Source organism: Phaseolus vulgaris, chromosome 8 (assembly GCF_000499845.2).
Source record: "Phaseolus vulgaris cultivar G19833 chromosome 8, P. vulgaris v2.0, whole genome shotgun sequence".
In the NCBI taxonomy this organism is placed as follows: domain Eukaryota; kingdom Viridiplantae; phylum Streptophyta; class Magnoliopsida; order Fabales; family Fabaceae; genus Phaseolus; species Phaseolus vulgaris.
The window spans coordinates 45,977,590-45,997,892 of record NC_023752.2 but is presented as its reverse complement, the minus strand read 5'-3'; the positions used below and the strand labels follow the sequence as shown (position 1 = coordinate 45,997,892).

The 20,303-nt window shown below is 34.2% G+C and overlaps 2 protein-coding genes across 2 annotated transcripts; both read right to left on the bottom strand.

The window, feature by feature from the left end:
• Nucleotides 1–169: 169 nt before the first annotated feature.
• Nucleotides 170–3,831, bottom strand: LOC137826864 (glycerol-3-phosphate dehydrogenase [NAD(+)]-like). The gene is made up of 11 exons (XM_068633017.1): nucleotides 3,629–3,831; nucleotides 2,403–2,479; nucleotides 2,254–2,326; nucleotides 1,888–2,105; nucleotides 1,707–1,814; nucleotides 1,271–1,334; nucleotides 1,150–1,187; nucleotides 952–1,072; nucleotides 761–864; nucleotides 533–678; nucleotides 170–440 (listed from the first exon to the last, which is right to left on the bottom strand). Exons 1-11 carry the CDS (start codon nucleotides 3,720–3,722, stop codon nucleotides 413–415), a joined length of 1,071 nt encoding a protein of 356 aa, XP_068489118.1. The 5' UTR covers nucleotides 3,723–3,831; the 3' UTR covers nucleotides 170–412.
• Nucleotides 3,832–8,449: 4,618 nt separating this feature from the next.
• Nucleotides 8,450–10,138, bottom strand: LOC137825228 (uncharacterized). The gene is made up of 3 exons (XM_068630902.1): nucleotides 9,505–10,138; nucleotides 9,138–9,403; nucleotides 8,450–8,839 (listed from the first exon to the last, which is right to left on the bottom strand). Exons 1-3 carry the CDS (start codon nucleotides 10,136–10,138, stop codon nucleotides 8,450–8,452), a joined length of 1,290 nt encoding a protein of 429 aa, XP_068487003.1.
• Nucleotides 10,139–20,303: the final 10,165 nt, after the last annotated feature.

The following is a 20,303-nucleotide window of genomic DNA, read 5'->3' as shown; positions in this document are numbered from 1 at the left end:
GGAAAGGAGAAAATAAAAAATAAGGAGTATACAATACATTAACCCCACGCGACATTACAACGTAAAAATTGGAAGAGATTTCACCGTATGTACAGGGAGTTAAAACACGTGGATAATTTAATAGGTAAGAGGTTAGGCATATTTAAAGGCATCACTTTATGGTTATGAATTTAACTAATAAAATTTTAAAATTAGTTAATTTCACCAAAACATTATATACTTTTCCAGTTATAATTTGATACAGGTTAAAGGTATCACCACTCATCTAATACAATCTCAAAATTGGAAACTGCACTTAATTGGAAAGTGTACTAAGTGTAGATAGATTCAAAACTTTTTTGTTGCATGCTCCTTCTATCTTTGTAAGTGTCCTCGATCGTCACTGTTGTGTGGTTTTTACAGCAAAATGCATCTAAAGCGAGCTTAGTAATTGTACATGCCTACAGATTAAGTTTGTAAGTGCAGATATAATTAACACTGATACTTATTTCTTAACATAAAATGTCACTTCCCTCAGAAATATACACAATACCTGGGTTTTTCTTCACTGATTTTAACTATGGCTGATGGTGGAAGATGACCTATGCTGATTGCATGCACTGCTGAGAAGAGAGGAAAAATGTGTAGCCATCCGCGATCACTTAGAACCTCATGCACCTCTTGTGCAGTTAACACACCCTTAATGGAACAAAAACCCCATCTATAAGTAAGCAACACATTAATGTGTCATGCATTGGTATGTTAAGTTTCATCTATGTACCTGCAATTTCTGGCCTTGAAGCATCTCTGCTTCAAGCTCTTCAAAAGACCTCTTCCCTCCATTTCTGGCATAAGCATCAGCAACTTTCCTATTTCTCCCTCCCACTGCCAAAAATAATATGGTTTTAATGAAAGCATGAAATATTATAAGCAATGAAAAATAAGGTGAAGTAAATCAATCACTGTCCTTACTGCATGTTGTGATAAGATCAGCCACACCACAGCTCTCAAAAAAGGTGCTATCCTTAACAGATGGAAACCACATCTTTGAAAATGCCATCATCTCTTTCAGGCCAATTCTCATTATTGCAGCCTACATATATATATATATGTATAAAATAAGAAAACCAAAGGGGTACTTTTCTGAGCCATCAAATCCTTTAAACTTACTTTTGTGTTATTCCCCATCTCCAAGCCATCAACAAAACCTGCCCCATTTGCATCCAATTTCTTCATCAGAAACTATAAAGGGGAGAATAAATTGCAAGTACTAATGTACTGTATTACAAACCTGCAGCTATGGCCACAACATTTTTCAGAGTTCCACACAGTTCCACGCCTTCAACATCCTCCACCTATTCATGATAATGCAAAAACCAAATGCTTGAACTGTATCTCACAACTTACTACTTTAAATTTACTCACGATTAGTATACAAGTAGGAATAACCATTAATTGAATCATTTTTCCATATTTTTTGTTATTACTTATTACATTCCTAGGGATTTAGCCATAATTTTTCTCATTCAAAACTATCTCGCCATGTTTTCTGAAGTGGTGTAGTTTTCCTCTATTTCACCAAGATGACACGATGCCCGACTTCACTTTGACATATAAACAAAAATTGTGCCTTCTACATATCTATAATTTTTCCAAAAACAACCCACTTTCGTTGAAAACACCAAGTACTTGAGTACTTTGTTTGCTTATGAACGTACTAAACTCACCGATGTGACATTGAAATAAGGAGTGCAAAATAACTGAACCCATCTATCTGCTGCTGATTTGTTTTGATTATATCCAACTGTTGCTTCACTAAATTTCTCCATTGCTATCTGTAGAAACAGCAGCAGAAGTTGTTATTTATAAGTTTCCCCAAGTATGTAGATTAAACAGTGTTGTAGCTACCTCATTTGCTATGTTGGCCCCCATTAAAACTGAACAATTGATTCCTAGTTGTTTGGTAATGAGAGTAGATATCATGCTTGGTCCTTCCTTCTTCACCTCCATCCCTTTGATAAGAGAAATTCCCTCTGCATCTGCCCTTATTTTCCCTGCAAGCCTCTTGCATATTCCTTCCATGAATTGATGTGGGGTTACAAATACCAGCATGTTCGCATCCTTAACTGCATAATCAACCATTCACAACACAACACTTTAAAAATCAAAATTCAACAACTCTCTAATAAAAATCTTGGCTCCTTTGGTAGTTGGTACAACTTTGTGTGGTTTTAATTTTACTTTTGAAAAAAAAGTGAACAATTTATATAGTACCTGCATTTACAAGATCTGGATCTGCAACTACATTTTTACCAAGCTTAACCCCAGGGAGATACTTAACATTCTCCTGCCAGAAAAGAACAGTAAATTTATTGAAAAAAAATGCATACACAATGGGAAAGAAATGCTTGAGTGGCCCTTACATTGGTTTTGTTGATAACATCTGTGAGCTTCTCCCCGCTAGGTAATTTTTCCTCGAATACCCACATTCTCACTTCATCTGATTAAAAATCCAATAATTCATTAATTGAAATAGGAAAAGTAACATCCAAATTCAAATTATATTGTTTACTTTCAGGGCAGATGGGTGGAGTTCGTTTCTAAAAGCTTTCATATTACCCACAAAATCTTTGATAAATTCTATGTACATATTTTAATTTTAAACAAGAACATATTACTTTCAGAACTTCACATTGAAATGTCAATTTCTAACTTTGATGTAATTTTAAAATTGTTCCTTCTTTTTATATGGATAAATAAATATCAAAATATTATAAAGAAAATTAAAAAAATTAAAGAAGTATAAAAAAAGGTATTTAAAATATTGGTATCCATTATATTATGCTCTTGAAAAACACAGGTGTATCAATACTATTTTATTTTATTGAATAAAGATTTAATTCTTGTAATAACTTTTATTATTTTACATATGAATGTGTTGATTAATTTAGATTTCATACATGTTTATTTGTACAAAATTTATATATTTTTCTTTTTTTAATTTTTAAAATTAAAGAATGTAAATTCATTGATTAGAGAGAACAAAAAGGATATGACAGAGTAGAAAAATTAAAAAAAAATGAATAAAATGAAGAATGAGAAATAATTAGCTTCGACCATGAGAATGAGATAAGATATAAAAAAAAGTAAATAAAATAGTTTTACATAATTTAACGAAGATATTAAAAAAAAATCCTCATTTCATATAAGTATATCTATACTTACACATAAATACAAATATGGTTTGTTATAGTTTTTAAACTTTTTTCATATAATTTTTAGTAAAAACATTTTTTAATATTCACAAGTATTCTTAATTAAGATACTAGTGAAGAAATTAAAAGTATAATTTTATTAAGATTATAAAATTATGTTATGTTACAATTTTTAGTATACTTTTATATGATTTTTAATTAATTTTTATATAGTGTGATAACATTGTGTTTTTAGTATTCTTGGCATTATATAATTGAATAATTTTTAAGTATGTTACAATGTAAATTTGCGAATTTCATTATAAAATTATAATAAAAATATAAAATAATAAGTAATTTTCTTATTATTTGTAGAATAAGTGTTTGTTTTTATAAAAATGATTAAAGTGATAGAGAATGGTGCATTTAAAGAAAGAAAAAAACGTAGTTAATACCATGGAAAGAAGGAAGCTTGATGGTGTTGGAGGCGATAAGCTTTGCCGCAACACTGCCCCAGTTGCCGCTACCAATAACCGTGACTTTGTACATGGTTTTGTTTGGTTGAAGCGGAAGGAGCAGGAAAAAGAAGAGAGACGCAGAGGAAGTCCAAAAGGGTGGCGAAGAATACAAGAGAACACAATCTAAGGAACATTCAAATGTCAACAACATATGAAGGAAACAAACTGGACTTTATTACCACACACGTTTCATCACAAACCTTTTTCAACCACTTAATTCTGGTTTTCCCATAAATAAATGTCTGAACACGATTCTATATACTATAAAGCGTGAGGTTTTCTTACATCCCTGCCTAAACTATAAAATAACATTACTTCACACCTTTCTAGTCTATACATTTTCACAAAGAGAGATAGAGGAATAAAGGCATAAGTAGTTTAGAAAGAAAAATAATTGTGTAATTAAAAAACTAAAAAAATAAATATTCATTTTATTTTTTTATGAATAAAATCTAATAGTATCTCAAATCTGTACTTCAATTAATCTATGCTGACAAATAATAAAACTCATAAAATATTATTTCTATCAAACGCTAATTAAACTCGATTAGTGTTCACACTAATCAATTTTTGTGACTCAACTAATATAACTGTAATTTTTTGGTAATATATAATTAACTTATATAATGCAAGTCAAAAAAACATATTTTAAATAATACAAATTAAAAATTATTGCATGTACCTCAGAAGTATTAATATTTTAGTTTAAATATATTTTCTAGTTTTTCTACTACAAGAATATATATGTGATTACCTTTCAAATAACAACGTCTAAAAATATATGAAATATTATTAGTGTTGGTTTAATCGAAGTTAAAAGATTTAAAATATTTAATAGTATTATATAAATATATTTTATGAAGATAATATTTTTACATCCATCTTAAGTTGGTCTACTTGAAGCGAAGAATTTGTTATAAAATTTTAAATATAAATTTATTTATATTATGTAATTTTCTTATAAAATAATAATAAGAATTTTTGTGTAAGATGTGTGGAGCTTGTCTTCCTTCATTTTTTCCTCTAGACAACAACATCCAATGTTTCATATGTGTGAAAAATCTCCCAGAGTCCCTTTTGTGTCGTTTAAAATTTCTTAACATTTTAATTTTTTACTGGTGGGACATACTCGGGTCCTCGACCCAAGCACTTAAGTATAGTAGTTTAGTGAGTCTAGTTTGAGAGATACATAGCTCGACCTAAGGTGAGTAACAGGCTCAATGGTTTATAATGAGGTCGGCCCAAATGTTTGATAGTCCATATGAAGGGGATGGCTAAAAGCAAAACCACACGGTGAATAACTGAAGTAGTTAAGCGTATATATATTTTCGATGTAAATAAAATTTGTTAGGAATAATGTTGCATTGTACCCGAAAACTAAAGGTCCACATTAACGAAATATTCATGTTGTTGAGATTATATTCTTGTTGTTGAAATTATATTCTTGTTGTTGAAATTATATTATTGTTGATGAAAATTGTTGAAGGAACGTCTATAAAAAGGGTTTGAGACCCTAAGTAAAGGTAAGTTTTTCTGAGAACTTTATAGTGATACATATTTTATAGTTTGAATGCAATCACTGACTTGATCGTTGAAGTGTGGTCAACAGGTGGAGCCTCTTTCGTCACAAATCGTCTTCATATCAATTCAATACACCAAGCAAAGTCGTTTTAACCCGGAGCTCAACCGGCGATAACACTTTTTATGCCAACTGATATTTTTTTCCGCATATAATCATTATATCTTCCTAATTTCATCGAACTACCTAATATATATAATTGCTTATATGTTTAGGCAAATACTCCCTACATCATATCAATTCCAACATACACCCAACCTGATGGGTTGATACCAAAAGATGGGTTGTTCTTCTTGGAGATTTGAAAAGGGTGGCGGAAGCAATAGATGTATGGATCAAGGAGGGCTCATATAGAGCTATGGGTTCCTTGTAGGTGCATGAAAGGTATGGAGAGTCATTGGTTGGGCCATATCACTTGGAGAAAGGTGGAGGTCAAGATCAAAGTGTCTAACCTAGAGAGACTAGACAAGGGAGTAGAAGCTTGCAATATTTGGCAGCATTTTACTCATAAAATTGATCTTATTAAAACATGAGCCAAGCACCCCATTATATAGGTTCAAGTGCCTTGGAGAACAAGGAGCAAGGGTAGGAAGGGGAATACACAAAAGAGCGCTGCTAGGGTTTTGACTAAAGTCAATGTCGCACCCTAGGAGCAAAGTTCTAGAAGCTAGGTTAACTTCTTACCCTAAAAGGCTTTACTCAAGTTACAATGATAAGCACCCCCCCCCCCCCCCCCCCCCCCCGCCCCCCACATTATGCTAAAGAAACCCTATTCTACTGAAATTACAAATAAAGAAACCAGCTCTCATGGCTTGGGCTTTACTTCTTGTGGTCCTCTTTGAACATATAAAGAAACATTTCTCTGCCATCAGTAGCAGAGTCCCAATCTTCTTGAATCCTCTTTGCATGGACCTAGTTGTTGGGCTTGAACTAGGGCCCAAGCTTGGGCCTCTTCCATCATCCCCTCCCTCTAGAAGAGGATTTTTCCTCAAATCACATGCTTCTGCCTCTTTATCTTCACTACCTACAAAAGATGTTAGATCCATAACATTGAAGGTAGTATGTACTCCATATTCTTTAGGCAGGTCAATTTGATATGCATTATTATTGATTCTTTTGAGAACTTGGAAGGGACCATCTCCCCGAGGAATAAGTTTAGACTTCCTCTAATTAGGGAGTCTATCTTTTCTAAGGTGAAGACAAACCCAATCTCCCTCCTAAATAATCACCTCTCTCTTCCCCTTATTGTTATGTTTCCTGTATTTCTCTATTTGTTGTTGTATTTTGTGTTTAATCCTCTCATGCATTTTCTTTACAAATCCAGCCTTTGTTACTCCTTCCTTATGCACAAAATCTTGTGGATTAGGTAGAGGTAACAAATCCAAAGGAGTAAGAGGATTGAACCCATATACAGCCTCAAATGGAGAAATGTTAGTAGTTTTATGAACTACTCTATTATATGCAAACTCAATATGAGGAAGGTACTCATCCCAAGATTTGTGGTTTCCTTTCATGATTGACCTAAGCATAGTGGAAAGAGATCTATTTACAACTTCAGTTTGTCCATCCATTTGAGGATGACAAGAAGTTGAGAAATTCAACTTAGTTTCAAGCCTTTCCCAAAGAGTTCTCCAGAAATGGCTTACAAATTTAGGATCTCTATTTGAAACTATGATCTTAGGTAAACTATGTAGTCTTACCACTTCTCTAAAGAAGAGCTTAGAGATGTTGTTAGCATCATCCACTTTATGGCAGGGTATGAAATGAGCCATCTTGCTAAACCTATCCACTACCACAAAGATAGAATCAAAACCTCTATGTGTCCTAGGAAGTCCTAATATGAAATCCATGCTTATATCTTCCCAATGAGCACTTGCAAAAGGTAAAGGAGTGTAGAGTCTGTGAGGCGTTGTCTTAGATTTAGCTTTTAATCAAGAAATGCATTTATGACAATGTCTTTGGACATCTTTCCTCATGTGTGGCCAAAAGAATTTTCTTTTTAAAAGCTCAAGGGTTTTATCAACTCCAAAATGGCTCATGAGTCCTCCTTCATGTGCTTCTTTTACAAGGAGTTTTCTATGTGTTCCTTGGGGTATGCAAAGTTTTCCTTCTTTAAATAAGTACCCCTCAGAAACATAAAAACCTCCTTGTGCTCTATGTTGACACTCAGCAAAAGTGGGTGCAAAATCATGATCTTCTTTATAAAGTTCGGGTATGTTTTCAAATCCAAGAATTTGGGCTCCAAGTTTAGAAAAGAGGGCATGTCTCCTTGATAGAGCTTCTGCCACAATATTTGTATTGCCCTTCTTGTATTTGATAACATATGGAAATTGCTCAAGAAATTCCATCCACTTTGCATGTCTTTTGTTCAACTTGTGTTGACCCTTCAAATATTTCAAAGACTCATGATCACTGTGTATGACAAATTCTTTTGAGACTAGATAGTGTTCCCAAGTCTGCAGGGCCCTCACAAGTGCATAAAGCTCTTTGTCATAGGTGGGATAGTTGAGGGCGACACCATGAAGTTTTTCACTAAAATATGCAATTGGGTGCCCACCTTGCAACAACACAGCACCTATTCCTACTCCTGATGCATCACACTCTAGCTCAAAAGTTTTTGAAAAGTTTGGTAAAGCTAGAATGGGTCCATTAGTGAGTTGAGCTTTCAACCTTTGAAAGCCTTGCTCATGCTTCTCCGTCCAACAAAATGGAGTGTCTTTCTTCACTAACTCATTGAGTGGTGAAGTTAGACTTGAGAAGTTAGGAACAAATCTCTTATAGAAACTTGCTAGACCATGAAAGCTCCTAACATCTCCTACATTTTGTGGGGTTAGCCACTCTTGGATGGCTTTGATTTTCTTGGGGTCAACATGTACCCCATTTTTGTTTACTATAAAACCTAAAAACACTACACTATATACACAAAAAGTGCATTTATCTATATTAGCAAACAAACTATTTTTCCTAAGCACTAAAAGAACCTCCCTAAGGTGACTTAGGTGGGACTCTAGGCTTTGACTATATACTAATATATCATCAAAATAAACTACTACATATTTACCTATGCAATCCATAAGGACATGATTCATAAGCCTCATGAAAGTGCTAGGTGCATTAGTGAGTCCAAAGGGCATCATTAACCACTCATATAATCCAAATTTGGTCTTAAAAGCAGTTTTCTACTCATCACCTTCTTTGATTCTTATTTGGTGATATCCGCTTTTGAGATCAATTTTAGAAAATATAGTGGACCCATGCAATTCATCAAGCATATCATCAAGTCTAGGAATTGGATGCATGTATTTGATGGTGATATTATTGATGGCCCTACAATCACAACACATTCTCCACGTGCCATCTTTCTTTGGCACCAACAAAACAGGTACAGCACAAGGACTTAGACTCTTTTGAACCCAGCCTTTCTCCAACAATTCCTGAACTTGTGACTCTATCTCCTTAGTCTCCTCAGGATTAGTTCTATAAGTTGGTCTATTAGGTAGACTAGCTCCCGGAACTAAATCTATTTGGTGTTCTATACCTCTAACAGGTGGAAGTCCAATGGGTCCTTCCTTAGGGAATATATCACCAAATTCTTTTAAAAGTTTTTAGACTTGAGAAGATAGCTCACAAACTTTAGAAAGTGTGGCAGTGCATGTAAGTGTTCCTTTACAAAGAAGGAGGTCTGAAGGTTGTTCAGATAGAAGTATCTTTTCAATCTTATTTTCAATTTTTTCTTCTTTCTGAATGACCTTGTGGAAAGGAACACTCTTCTCCCACGCCTCAGCTTTCTCTCTAAGGTCTTTTTCTATTTTCTTTTTTTTTTCTCTCATTTTCTCTTTTTAGTTTCATTTGTACTTGGTCATTTACCACTTGTGAGGGTGTTAAAGGATAAAGTAAAAATTTCTTTTCCTTAAGAGTAAAAGTAATCTCGTTCGTAAGACCATTATGCATAGCTTTCTTATCAAATTGCCATGGTCTTCCCAATAAGATATGACAGGCTTCCATGGGTACTACATCACATAAAATCTCATCTTTATAGTTCACCACAGAAAGACTAACTTTTACTCGCTTGTCTACAGTTAGTTCCCCATCTTCATTGATCCATTGGAGTTTGTAAGGTTTTGGATGAGGTACTAATTGTAGATTAAGTTTTTCAACCATCCTAGTGCTATAACAATTGCAGCAAAAACCACTATCCACAATGAGAGAAAACAAATGTTTTCTAAAACTTTACATCTTGTATGAAAGATGTTCTCTCTTTGTGTTTCATGGTTCACACTAGGGTGATTGTTGAGGGTTCTTCTGATCATCATTAATTTTCCCTCACAAGGATATGCCCCCTCACTATCTTCTTTCTCTTCTTCCCCACTAGACTCGTCATCTTGGCTGCTATACTCACCCCTCTCTCTTAATATCATGGTTCTCCTATTTGGGCATTGGGATGCTATATGACCTCTACCAAGACACTTAAAGCACTGGATATCTCTACTGTGGGGTTGTGAGGTAGACACATCTTTTCCTACACTTTTGGGAGTTTCTTTGGGTTTATCTTTTGAAAGACTATCCTCCCTTTCTCTTTTATACTCTTTCTTGGGATAAGAGTTAGAGTAAGAACTCTCCTTGCAACTTGATCCTTTTCTCAAATTTTGTTGCTCAACTTTTATACAAAGTTGGATCAAGTCATTCAAGTCCCTATAGGGCAAGAGTTCCACTTTATCCCTCATCTCAAGATTGAGACCACTGAGGAACCTAGCTATGGTGGTGGTTTCTTCCTCCCTGATAGAGGCTCTCATCATGTAAAGCTCCATCTTTTTCCTATACTCCTCTACACTCATGTTATTTTGATGGAGTCCTTGGAGCTTGTCCATTAACTCTCTATTATAGTATGAAGGAATATGGCGGCGTCTCAAGGCTCCCCTAAGATCATTCCAATATTCTATGGGAGGGTCTTTGTGGAGGCGCCTATCTCTATCTAGGGTTGTTCACCAATACATAGCATTCCCTTGGAAGCTTAAGGTGGCTAGGGGTACTTTCCTCTCTTCACTAACATGGTGGCAAGCAAAAAGTTGTTCTACCTTCATTTCCCAATCTAGATATGTGATGAGCATATATTTATTCACACTCACTAGCCTTATTCATAGATTATTGGACTATAATAATAAATAAATCCATTGTTTTAATTAATATTCTTATAATTGGGTTTATTTGGGCCTTAACTATTATTATTGTTAATTTTGTAGTTTTTAGAGTAAATTATCCAGAGGAAACATCAACCTTTGTGAATGGGCCAAATATGCAAAAGTCCAAGTTGCTTCTTGAACCAAAACAAAAAAAATATTCTGAGGAGAAGAAAGAGAAAATAAAAGCTACAAGATTCCAGAAACAGAATTGGAAGTAAATCTTCTGCAAAATAAAAAGAATTATGGGAAGTGGAAATTGTTTACAAAATCTAAACTGCAATATTTTCCCAAGATCCTTGGAGCAGAAAAGCCCTATAAAAGGACACAAGCATCAAGGAGAAGGGGGAGAGCTTCATAGGGTTTTCTTAGTTTCTTTTCTTATTTGTAATTCTTTTGCCTCCGCATGGAAAGCTAAACCTTTTGGTTGATTCCTTTGTGATTCCCCATTGAGTTCTGAGGTTTTGATCAATAAAAGTTTCTATTTTTAATTCTCTATAGCAGTTCCTTTTATTGTCTAATCTCCTGGAAAACTAGTTTTTGTGAGAGGTTGTACTTGAACGCATGATTGAGAGTCTTCCTTATCTTAAACTTTGGTTTCTTAGTTAGTTCGTATTGTTCTAATTAATTTCTTGGGCGCATGATTCAAGAGAGAGGAGATAAGCATTCTCATGGAGTATACGCATGGAACAAAGTGGGTATTGATTAAACCGGTAGACGCATGCTTTACTGGTGAGCTTCAGTTGAATTAGGTTTGGCGCATGTTCAATCTAGTTTAGCTCTGCTGAGGATTGAGAAAAGAATAATCTTTAGAGAGCCTGTGAAGAATTCATTGGTGGAAGAACTTGGGAGTCAATCTGCATTCTTTACTGATTCAAATCATCATTTATATTTTCTTGCTAAACGATCGCAACCCCTGTTTCTTTACCATTATTCCTAATTTTCATTGTTTGCAGATAGGTTTTGAATTCTATTCACCAAAATTACTATTGGATTCGTTGGGAGACGACTTGGGGTCATCTGACCACAACTATATTATCATCTCTCTAGTATTAGACAAGTCTACGCTAGAATCATATTAATTTGACAGCAAAACGACAGCTATCAAATTTGACGCTGTTGCCGGGGATTCCAATTTGATTTTGGTTATCAGGTTTTTCTTTTTATCTGCATAATTTATTTATTTTTTCCTAATTTTATTTTCTGCATATTTAACCTTTGTTTTCTTCCTATTAGTTTTTATTTATTTAGTATAGCAATAAAAAAAACGAAAAAAAAAATAAAAAATCTAATATTTAGGATATCTCTTATCTTTATTTTATTTTGATTTGTTTTTATTTTCTTTCTTTATATCTTTTATCTTTATTTTGTTTTGATTTGTTTTTATTTTATTTTATCTCCTATATCTTTTATCTTTATTTTGTTTTTATTTTTTATTTTATCTCATATATCTTTTATCTTTATTTTTTGTTTTTATTTTATTCTTTTATATCTTTATCTTATTTTGCCTTTATTTTATATCTTTTCTGTTTTTAGTTATTTCTTTTATTTTGTTTTGTCATCTTTATTTATTTCTAGTTTTGTTTTTGTTTACTGTTTTTATTTTCTATATTTTATTTATTTATTTATTTTAACATAATTTTTTTTTCTCTAACTATTTTTTTTTAACCAATAAGTGTAGCATTTGCTTTAGTTTTTTTTTAGGACCTTGCATTTAGGGTAGACACTTCAGTTGCTACTCTTTAATTTTTTAATATTGAAAGCAATTCAGGGAAAACTCTGGCTAGGAAAGACTTGGTTTCTAAGTTTGTCCACTTGTGACTCACCTCTCTTTCCTGGGAGTTTACTTGGTTTGCTTTTCAATTAAAAAAAAAGAGTTTGCTCTAAGGCGTCTAATAGGTGTTGGTGTCCATATTATACATCCCCTGTTTTCAATTCTAAAATGGAACGGAAATTAGCTGAAGAAATTTACAATTATGATATTCATTATGAGCCATATTTGCAGCAACCTTCACAATTTTATGAGCAGCCTCTACAACAATGTGAATCATATTTTCAACAACCTCAGCATTTTAATCCATATTGTCAGTCGTCATATGAGCAACCTCAACAGCAACCATATTATCAACAATACTATTTTGATGAAAGGCAAACACCTTTTCAACCATTTTTGCAAACTGATAATATTCCTCATAATCTTGAAGAGCCATCTTTAGAGGAGCTGGTGAGACAATTAATGATAAATACAATGAAATCTCAACAAAGCATAAATGCTAGTCTATTAAAATTAGAAGAGAAAGCTAGTCAATTGGCTAGACAAGTTGAAAATATTGCGAAGAATTTTGATGATACATGTGCAACATGTGTTGAGATGAACAAATGCATATCGTCTGATGATATGATTTGCACTGCAGACGCTGATATTACTACACCAACATTGTCTAATGAGTCAGAGTGCATAGATGCAACCATACCAATTGTTTTTTATGCTGACCCAGTTGATTTGCAGGTTGTTAGGATCTCTGAACCATTACCAACTAATGTCCAACCTCCACTGATGGAGGAAAAATCATTGCTTAATCAAGTGGCATTAGACTCTATGACACATGCAGGTCTTGATAGAGAAGTTGTTGATGTTGCTATACTTGCCGAATCTACTGAAAAAGATTGCGCACTAGCAAATGGCTCTGACATAGTTTTGGAGGTAATACAAGAAGAGGAAGAGCAGGTGTTACCCATCGTTCAAGTAGACACTGCTAGTGGAGAAGAAGATGATATTATTCTTCCATCCTTAAAGGTTCAAAGAGTACAACCTCCACTATTTAAGGTGAAACCCATATCACTCATTCCATCATCTCCACTGGCTACACCTTCTATCATAATTGGAACGTTTGAAAGCAGCCTTTACCAACCACCACCACCTCCTAACTTACATTTCATTCCATCTCCCACCCCAACTAGACACCCTAAACCCTAAACCCTAATGTCTACCCTAGCTAGACTGTCTAGCCTTAGACCACCACCCTTAGATGATCCCCAAAAAGCTAATCATATCAGATCGTCTATGATGAATAAATTTTTGTCTTCCATATATACTCTAGAAAGTACCATCATCCATTCATGGAAGAAACTGTACCATTTCACACGCCCTCCAGACCTACCCCAGTTCCATCCACTATTTCAAGGCTTCTTCAACATAATATTTTTGTTACATAGTTTACCAAGGTACTGCATGCTTTGGTTAGACGATCCAGTTGACAGTGTTTCTACACCACTATGGATGAAGAGTCTTGGCTTGTATTGTAGAGGGGATGGTTGAAACAGCTGCAACTGCCACTTCCCTCAAGCTGAATGAGGGAGTACTTCTTCTCTCACTTTTATTATACACATTTATTTATTGATTTTACATTGAGGACAATGTATGATTTAAGTGTGGGGGAGGAGAATGATAGTTTAGGATTTATCTTTTGTTGATTTGTTTTTGTGTTTTTTGTTTTTCTTTTATTTATTTGAATTTCTTTTTGCTTCTGTTAAAATAAATAAGCTTTTTAGGATTGTCTAATGGCTGACATGTTTTATAATTCTTGAAAATCTTAATTTCTTTATCTTTGTTGTTTGGATTTTCTTAAAAATTGATAAATAAGTTGGTTATGAGAAATTTTGGGTTGAATCTTTTGATAAACTGTCCCTAGTGAGTTTTTGAGCCTTAATTAATATATCATAATCTTTTTTTAGTGTGTTTACAACTCATGTTTGCTTATACTCTAGAACTTAGCTTGATTCTTTGTTTTACAACTGTGATTTACGTGCATGAACTGATATGATAGAGGCATTTTTTGTTTAAATTAACCCACTAGCCATATTAGCCTACCTTTATGATAATCCATTTGTTAGCCCCTTGAGCTTATAGCCTTTTTCTTATTTTTAACCCTCATTACAAGCCTAAAACTAGTCGAATCCTAAGGTGAGGCTTCTTAGCACTTTGGAACCTTGAAGACACACTCACCGACTAAAGCGTATTAATCCACTAATTAATCAAAGTTCTTGCGAATTACAACTCAAAGAAATACAATGAAATTAGGTCAACAATTTTTTTTATGCACAAAAATTAAAGTCTTATTCTATGCACTCCTTCACTTTTAGTTCCTTTGTGTATATTTGTGTATTTTTCAAGTGAGGTTGTTGCTGTCCCTTGCTTTGTCTCCTTAGGTTATTCAACCTTGAGTCTTTACTCCAGCTCCCTTTTAGTGATATAGCTTTCACCAAAACAAAATTTTAGCTCCACTACTCACCAAAACACTTTTTAGGTAAATTCCACCAAAGAGGTCAAACAAGTTTTAAAGCAACAAAACTCAAATTTTAAAATCAAGGACTACTGCAAATGCAGTTGATATTTGACAAGACTTAAGAGTATTCAATAAAATTGACAAGCAAAAAATTAAGGCACACAAGAAAAGGTAGCACACAAAGTGGAATCCTAGTGAATGGAACTAGAATAGATGAATAAAACCAAAACAGCACTACAGAATTTTTTTGTGTAAATTTTTCACAACTTCCCAAATTTATGCTGGACAAAATACTTCAAAATTAAGCTTGAAATTTTAACCACAGAATATTCAATGTTTTATATCAAAATAGGCGTTGGAATTTCACAAAAAAGTGAGCCAAATAATTTTAATATTTTTTTAAAGATCACTGCCGCATCACCGTTTTTCCAGAGTTAGAATTTTTGCACTATGTTCGTATGTCATTTTTCATTTTTTTTGTATTTTGAATTTTGATGTACTTCTTTTTTTTACTTTTTCTCAACACATAAAACTACTCAAATCCAAAATTTCAGAATTTTTCACCCACAGAATTAATTTCTGGGAAAGATTCCAACCATCACAGTAACAGTGAAAACAGAGAAATCCTAAACTGGAATTAGAAAACAACAATGAAACTTCAAAAATAAAATGGAAATTATTGGAAAAGAACTTGTATGGAACTAACACACAAGTATGAACTCAAATATGAAAATATAAAAGGCACCAAAGCTTCAAAAACAGAAATATAAACTGCACTCAAAATCAAAATCAAGCAACCAAATCAACAATAAAAGGTACCACTAGGAAATTATGACATTGTAGGATGAACATGACTTTGACAAAACTTGTATGGATTCAAAAATAAAAAAGACTCAACCACAAACACTTTGCACCGATTAAAATATCAATAAGACTCAAATAAAATTAAAAACAAAACAGCCAACACAAAATACTCAATGGAACCTAAAAACAGTTTGGAAGCTCAAGAACAATTTGAACCAAAATAAAACCGTACAGCAATTTTAAAAAGCAACACAATTAAAATGACATAAAAAAACAGCAAGACAATCAAGGCAAGATGAACAACACGGATTTGAAGAAAACTCAAAAAATAAAATTAAGAGAACACTTATCTCTTGAAGAACCAAAGCTCTGATACCAAATGATGGGTTGCTACCAAAAGATGGGTTGTTCTTCTTGGAGATTTAAAAAGGGTGGCGGAAGCAATGGATTTATGGATCAAGGAGGGCTCATATAGAGTTATGGGTTCCTTGTAGGTGCATGAAAAGTATGGAGAGTGATTGGTTGGGCCATATCACTTGGAGAAAGGTGGAGGTGAAGATCAAAGTGTCTAACTTAGAGAGACTAGACAAGGGAGTAGAAGCTTGCAATATTTGACAGCATTTTACTCATAAAATTGATCTTATTAAAACATGAGCCAAGCACCCCATTATATAGGTTCAAGTGCTTTGGAGAACAAGGAGCAAGGGTATGAAGGGGAATACACAAAAGAGCGGATGCTAGGGTTTTGACTAAAGTCAATGTCGCACCCTAGGAGCAAAGTTCTAGAAGCTAGGTTAACTTCTTACCCTAAAAGGCTTTACTCAAGTTACAATGATAAGCACACCCCCCCCCCATTATGCTAAAGGAACCCTATTCTACTAAAATTACAAATAAAGAAACTAGCTCTCATGGCTTGGGCTTTACTTCTTATGGTCCTCTTTGAACATATAAAGAAATATTTCTCTGTCATCAGTAGTAGAGTCCCAATCTTCTTGAATCCTCTTTGCCATGGACCTAGTTGTTGGGCTTAAACTAGGGCCCAAGTTTGGGCCTCTTCCATCACAGCCTGGTATTGAAAATGACAAAAATGCCCTTTCAAAATGACGAAAATAACCTTAGAAAAAGAAGGGTGTAAATAAAAATTGCTTCCGAACCTTTTTATCTGGAAATATTTCGGATTTAGATATTCATAACACATTTTTGAATTTCATAAATTTTTATCCATAATACATTTTTAATTTTTTGTTCCGAATTTTTTTATCTGGAATGTATTTTTTTTATTTTTTAATTATATTTACTATTCCAGATTTTTAAATTTGGAATAAGGGTAATTTTGGAAATTTTGAAAAATGATAGGGTGCAGGTTAGAATTGATATGGTGCAGGTTAGAATTGATATGGTGCAGGAAGAAATTGCCATATGTTTATAATTGTATTGGCCAGGAGTGCTCGGGACCTCGGTCCAAGCGTTTACGGTCAACTCAAATTTTGGGCCAGTATGGGCCCAAAGGGTGGGTCATGAGCTTGGCCCAGATACTGGTAGACAACTCAAAAAAGATAATTAAATATAAGGAATATCCAGATTGATTATAATCTATATGCTAATTAAATATAAATAAAAGTTGTTGGGAATAAAGTAGTTAACATCCGAGAATAAAGGTGCATGTGAACATAATGTTTTATTATTGTTAAGAACCCGCAAATAAAGGTGGGCGTAAGCAATATGTTTTTCTGTTATGATTATATGTTTTTTGTTTAGATTATATTCTCCCTATTGAAATCTTGTTCTGTTGAGATTGGAGAAAATAGTTGAAGGGCTATTTATAAAAGGGGCTTGAGACCCTTAGTAAAGGTACGTTGTTTCTGAATACTTAAGACTGAAACTGATTTGATATTTGAATGCTCTCACTGACTTGATCGTCGGAGTGTGATCAACAGGTAGAGATCCCTTTGCCCCAGTGAAGCAGCACCTTGAAGCAACAATTCGAGTCAAAGCAGAAGATGAGCTTGCCCATTCAGTTTGTCCAAAGTCAACTGGCGAGAAAATTTGGTGCCCGCCGTAGGGCCCGATAAAACTTGATCTCATCCACATTTGCGACTAAGCCTTCTGACGTGATGAGAAACACAAGGCAAGGCCTGCTGGGATTCGAAGGAAGCGATGCCCCCGCCTTACAACAACTCATGGAGGTCGTGAGGGCCCTACAAGAGGCGAACGAGGAGCATAGACGAGATCAAGAGCGGATCCAAGAAGAAGCCAAGGTCGAGCAGGAGAAGCTACAAGCGAAACATGCAGGCATATGTAGATGGCATGGTCGTCATGTCGGAAAGGAAGGATCAACAGATTACCGATTTGGAAGAGTTATTCTCAACAATAGCAAAGTACAACTTAAAGCTTAATCCATATAAGTGTGTGTTTGAGGTAGAAGCAGGGAAGTTCCTTGGCTTCCTACTAATTGAAAGGGGCATACATGTGAACCCCGACAAATGCGCAACTATTAAAGCCTCATGTTTTTTACTCAGACAACATCATGCTTCCCTTAACTCCCTAATTCGTAAACGAGTGGTATAATAAGAGGTCTCTTTTAGGAGTTCCTTTTTAGCCCAAGGGTATGAAGAACTATAATCCATCGTCGAAAGCAACTAAAGCATAAACAAAAGTAGAATACGAATGCAATTCAGGACAGGTAGAATGAATCGAATCGGCGTAAACTAAAGATACATTTCTCGTAATGCATTCAATGAAGTGGAGTTAAGAAGGAAAGGCATACCTTGTTTTCTGGTGAGAGATGGTGGCGTGGGAAAGGAGAAGTTTTGGAAAAGGTTTGGAGGCAGAGTGATGAAAATGAAGAAAGTTTGGAGGCAGAGAGATGGAAGTGAAGGGAAAGAGAACATATATTCAAAAAGAAGAAGGTGAAGTGACAGGATTCCCCCAGCGCTGATGCAGGCGCCACATGTACGCTCCAAATTTAATAAGGTGAGATGTCTTTTCACAAGACGCTTCGGTAATCGTGCCCCAGCTACCCTTTGGGGAAACGTCATGTCATTCGCCAGTGTAGGAGAGCCTTTTCGCCTTGTCAAGCTCGACTCGAGCCTGGGGGGCTTGTGTACTAGTTTAACGTTCTCGGATCTTCAGCCCAAGCACTTAAGTGTAGTAAGCTCGGTTAGACAGGTTATGTGAGAAATACCCAGCTCAGCCTGGAACAGGTATGGGCCTAATGACACGTTATGAGGTCGGCCCAGATGTTTTGTAGTCTATTTGGAAAATAAAATTAAAGTAAAAACAATAAAAGGAATAACTAAATTAGTTAAAGTGTATATATATTTTTAATGCAAATAAAAGTTGTTAGGGATGTGGCATTGTACTCGAAAATGAAAGGTACACATTAATAGAATGTACTTATTGGTGAAATTATATTGTTATTATTGAGATTATATTCTTGTTGTTGAAATAATATTCTGGTTGATGAAAATCGTTGAAGGAATTCTATAAAAGGGGTTTAAGACCCCAAGTAAAGGTAAGTTTTTCTAAACCCTACATTGATACAGATTGATAGTTTTAATGCTCTCACTGACTTGATCGTCCCCTTCGTCACAAAGCGTTTTCAACTCGATTCAACACCCCAAGCAAAGTCGCTTCAACCAGGAGCTCACTTCCAAGTCCGATCGAGAACATTTTCTATTTTGTCTTTTTTGTTTAATGAAATCAACAAGTTATTTCAAAAAAATTAACTTGTTTAAATTTTGTTGATTTATATTGTTAAAAGAAAACAATTATCTATTTCCAAAAAAAAAAACAATTAAATGATTTTAACTGCTTTTTGTTTTATAACTAAACAAATTTAATCTGATTCAACAATTTTCATTAAATGATTACACCTTTTTCACATTCTTTGAAAATTTATATAAGGAGATGATCTGAAAATTTCAAAAACATCAATTTTTGAAAGAGAGAACATAGATTGTTTTGAAATTGTTCTTGGAGATTACTTTTGCTTCTTGAATCATTCTTTTGTTAAAGGTTTTCTGGGTTTGAATTTCTCTATGCTTAATTTGTAAAATCACAGGTGTTCTCAAACTTTTATTTCTTTATTTGTATTCTATTGAAACAAATTTAGATAAAGTTTCTGGATTTCTTGATGTGAGTTGCTTTTAGAATTTCACATTTTAGATGTTTTTACTTGGATTATGATTTTTTTATTAACAAGATAGGTGAAACTCAGTGAATATTGACATTGAACACAAACTTAACCAAGTGGTTAAGTAAGTGTGAAGGTTCTCTTCAAAAGAGAAAAAGAAAAAACAAAATTACTAAGATGATGATAATTGTGAAAATTAAAGAAAGACAAAGAAAGATAGAGACCGAATTGAAAAGGAAGATGAAGAGCAGAACAATAAAGAGATAAATGAATAAAAAGAAATGAAGAGCAAAGGCGAAAATGAAGAGTAAGAGTAAGGAGTAGAGGAAGCTTAGGGAGTGGAGAGAAATGAATTGGGAACACGCCACTTCGAGGAGGAAGCTCCAAGATGAGTGAGGATGGAGTCGCCACTTACAACTATCTCTGCCAAGATAAGACATAGAAAAATATAGGAACACTCTAGACTCACTCAATAAGAGTTTCTTTACTTCAAAATTCAATGTGATTTACAAAAGGGGAGACACTCTATTATAGATATGAGTGCCTTGGAGAGGAAGAGAGGAAGGGTAGGGCATAAATGACTACAAGCTTCTAGAAACTAGGTCAAATGTGAGCACATGGGGGAGTCTTC

Excerpts from the sequence above, each read along its gene's own strand:
- LOC137826864 (XM_068633017.1), bottom strand. The coding sequence starts at position 3,722 with ATGTACAAAGTCACGGTTATTGGTAGCGGCAACTGGGGCAGTGTTGCG. Across the intron at positions 2,480-3,628 it reads CAAGCTTCCTTCTTTCCATG|ATGAAGTGAGAATGTGGGTA; the intron begins GTATTAACTACG and ends ATTTTTAATCAG. Across the intron at positions 865-951 it reads TGATCTTATCACAACATGCA|TGGGAGGGAGAAATAGGAAA; the intron begins GTAAGGACAGTG and ends TATTTTTGGCAG.
- LOC137825228 (XM_068630902.1), bottom strand. The coding sequence starts at position 10,138 with ATGGACAAGCTCCAAGGACTCCATCAAAATAACATGAGTGTAGAGGAG. Across the intron at positions 9,404-9,504 it reads GAACATCTTTCATACAAGAT|TACCTCATCCAAAACCTTAC; the intron begins GTAAAGTTTTAG and ends ATCTACAATTAG. Across the intron at positions 8,840-9,137 it reads CTTTAACACCCTCACAAGTG|GAAGGACCCATTGGACTTCC; the intron begins GTAAATGACCAA and ends ATATTCCCTAAG.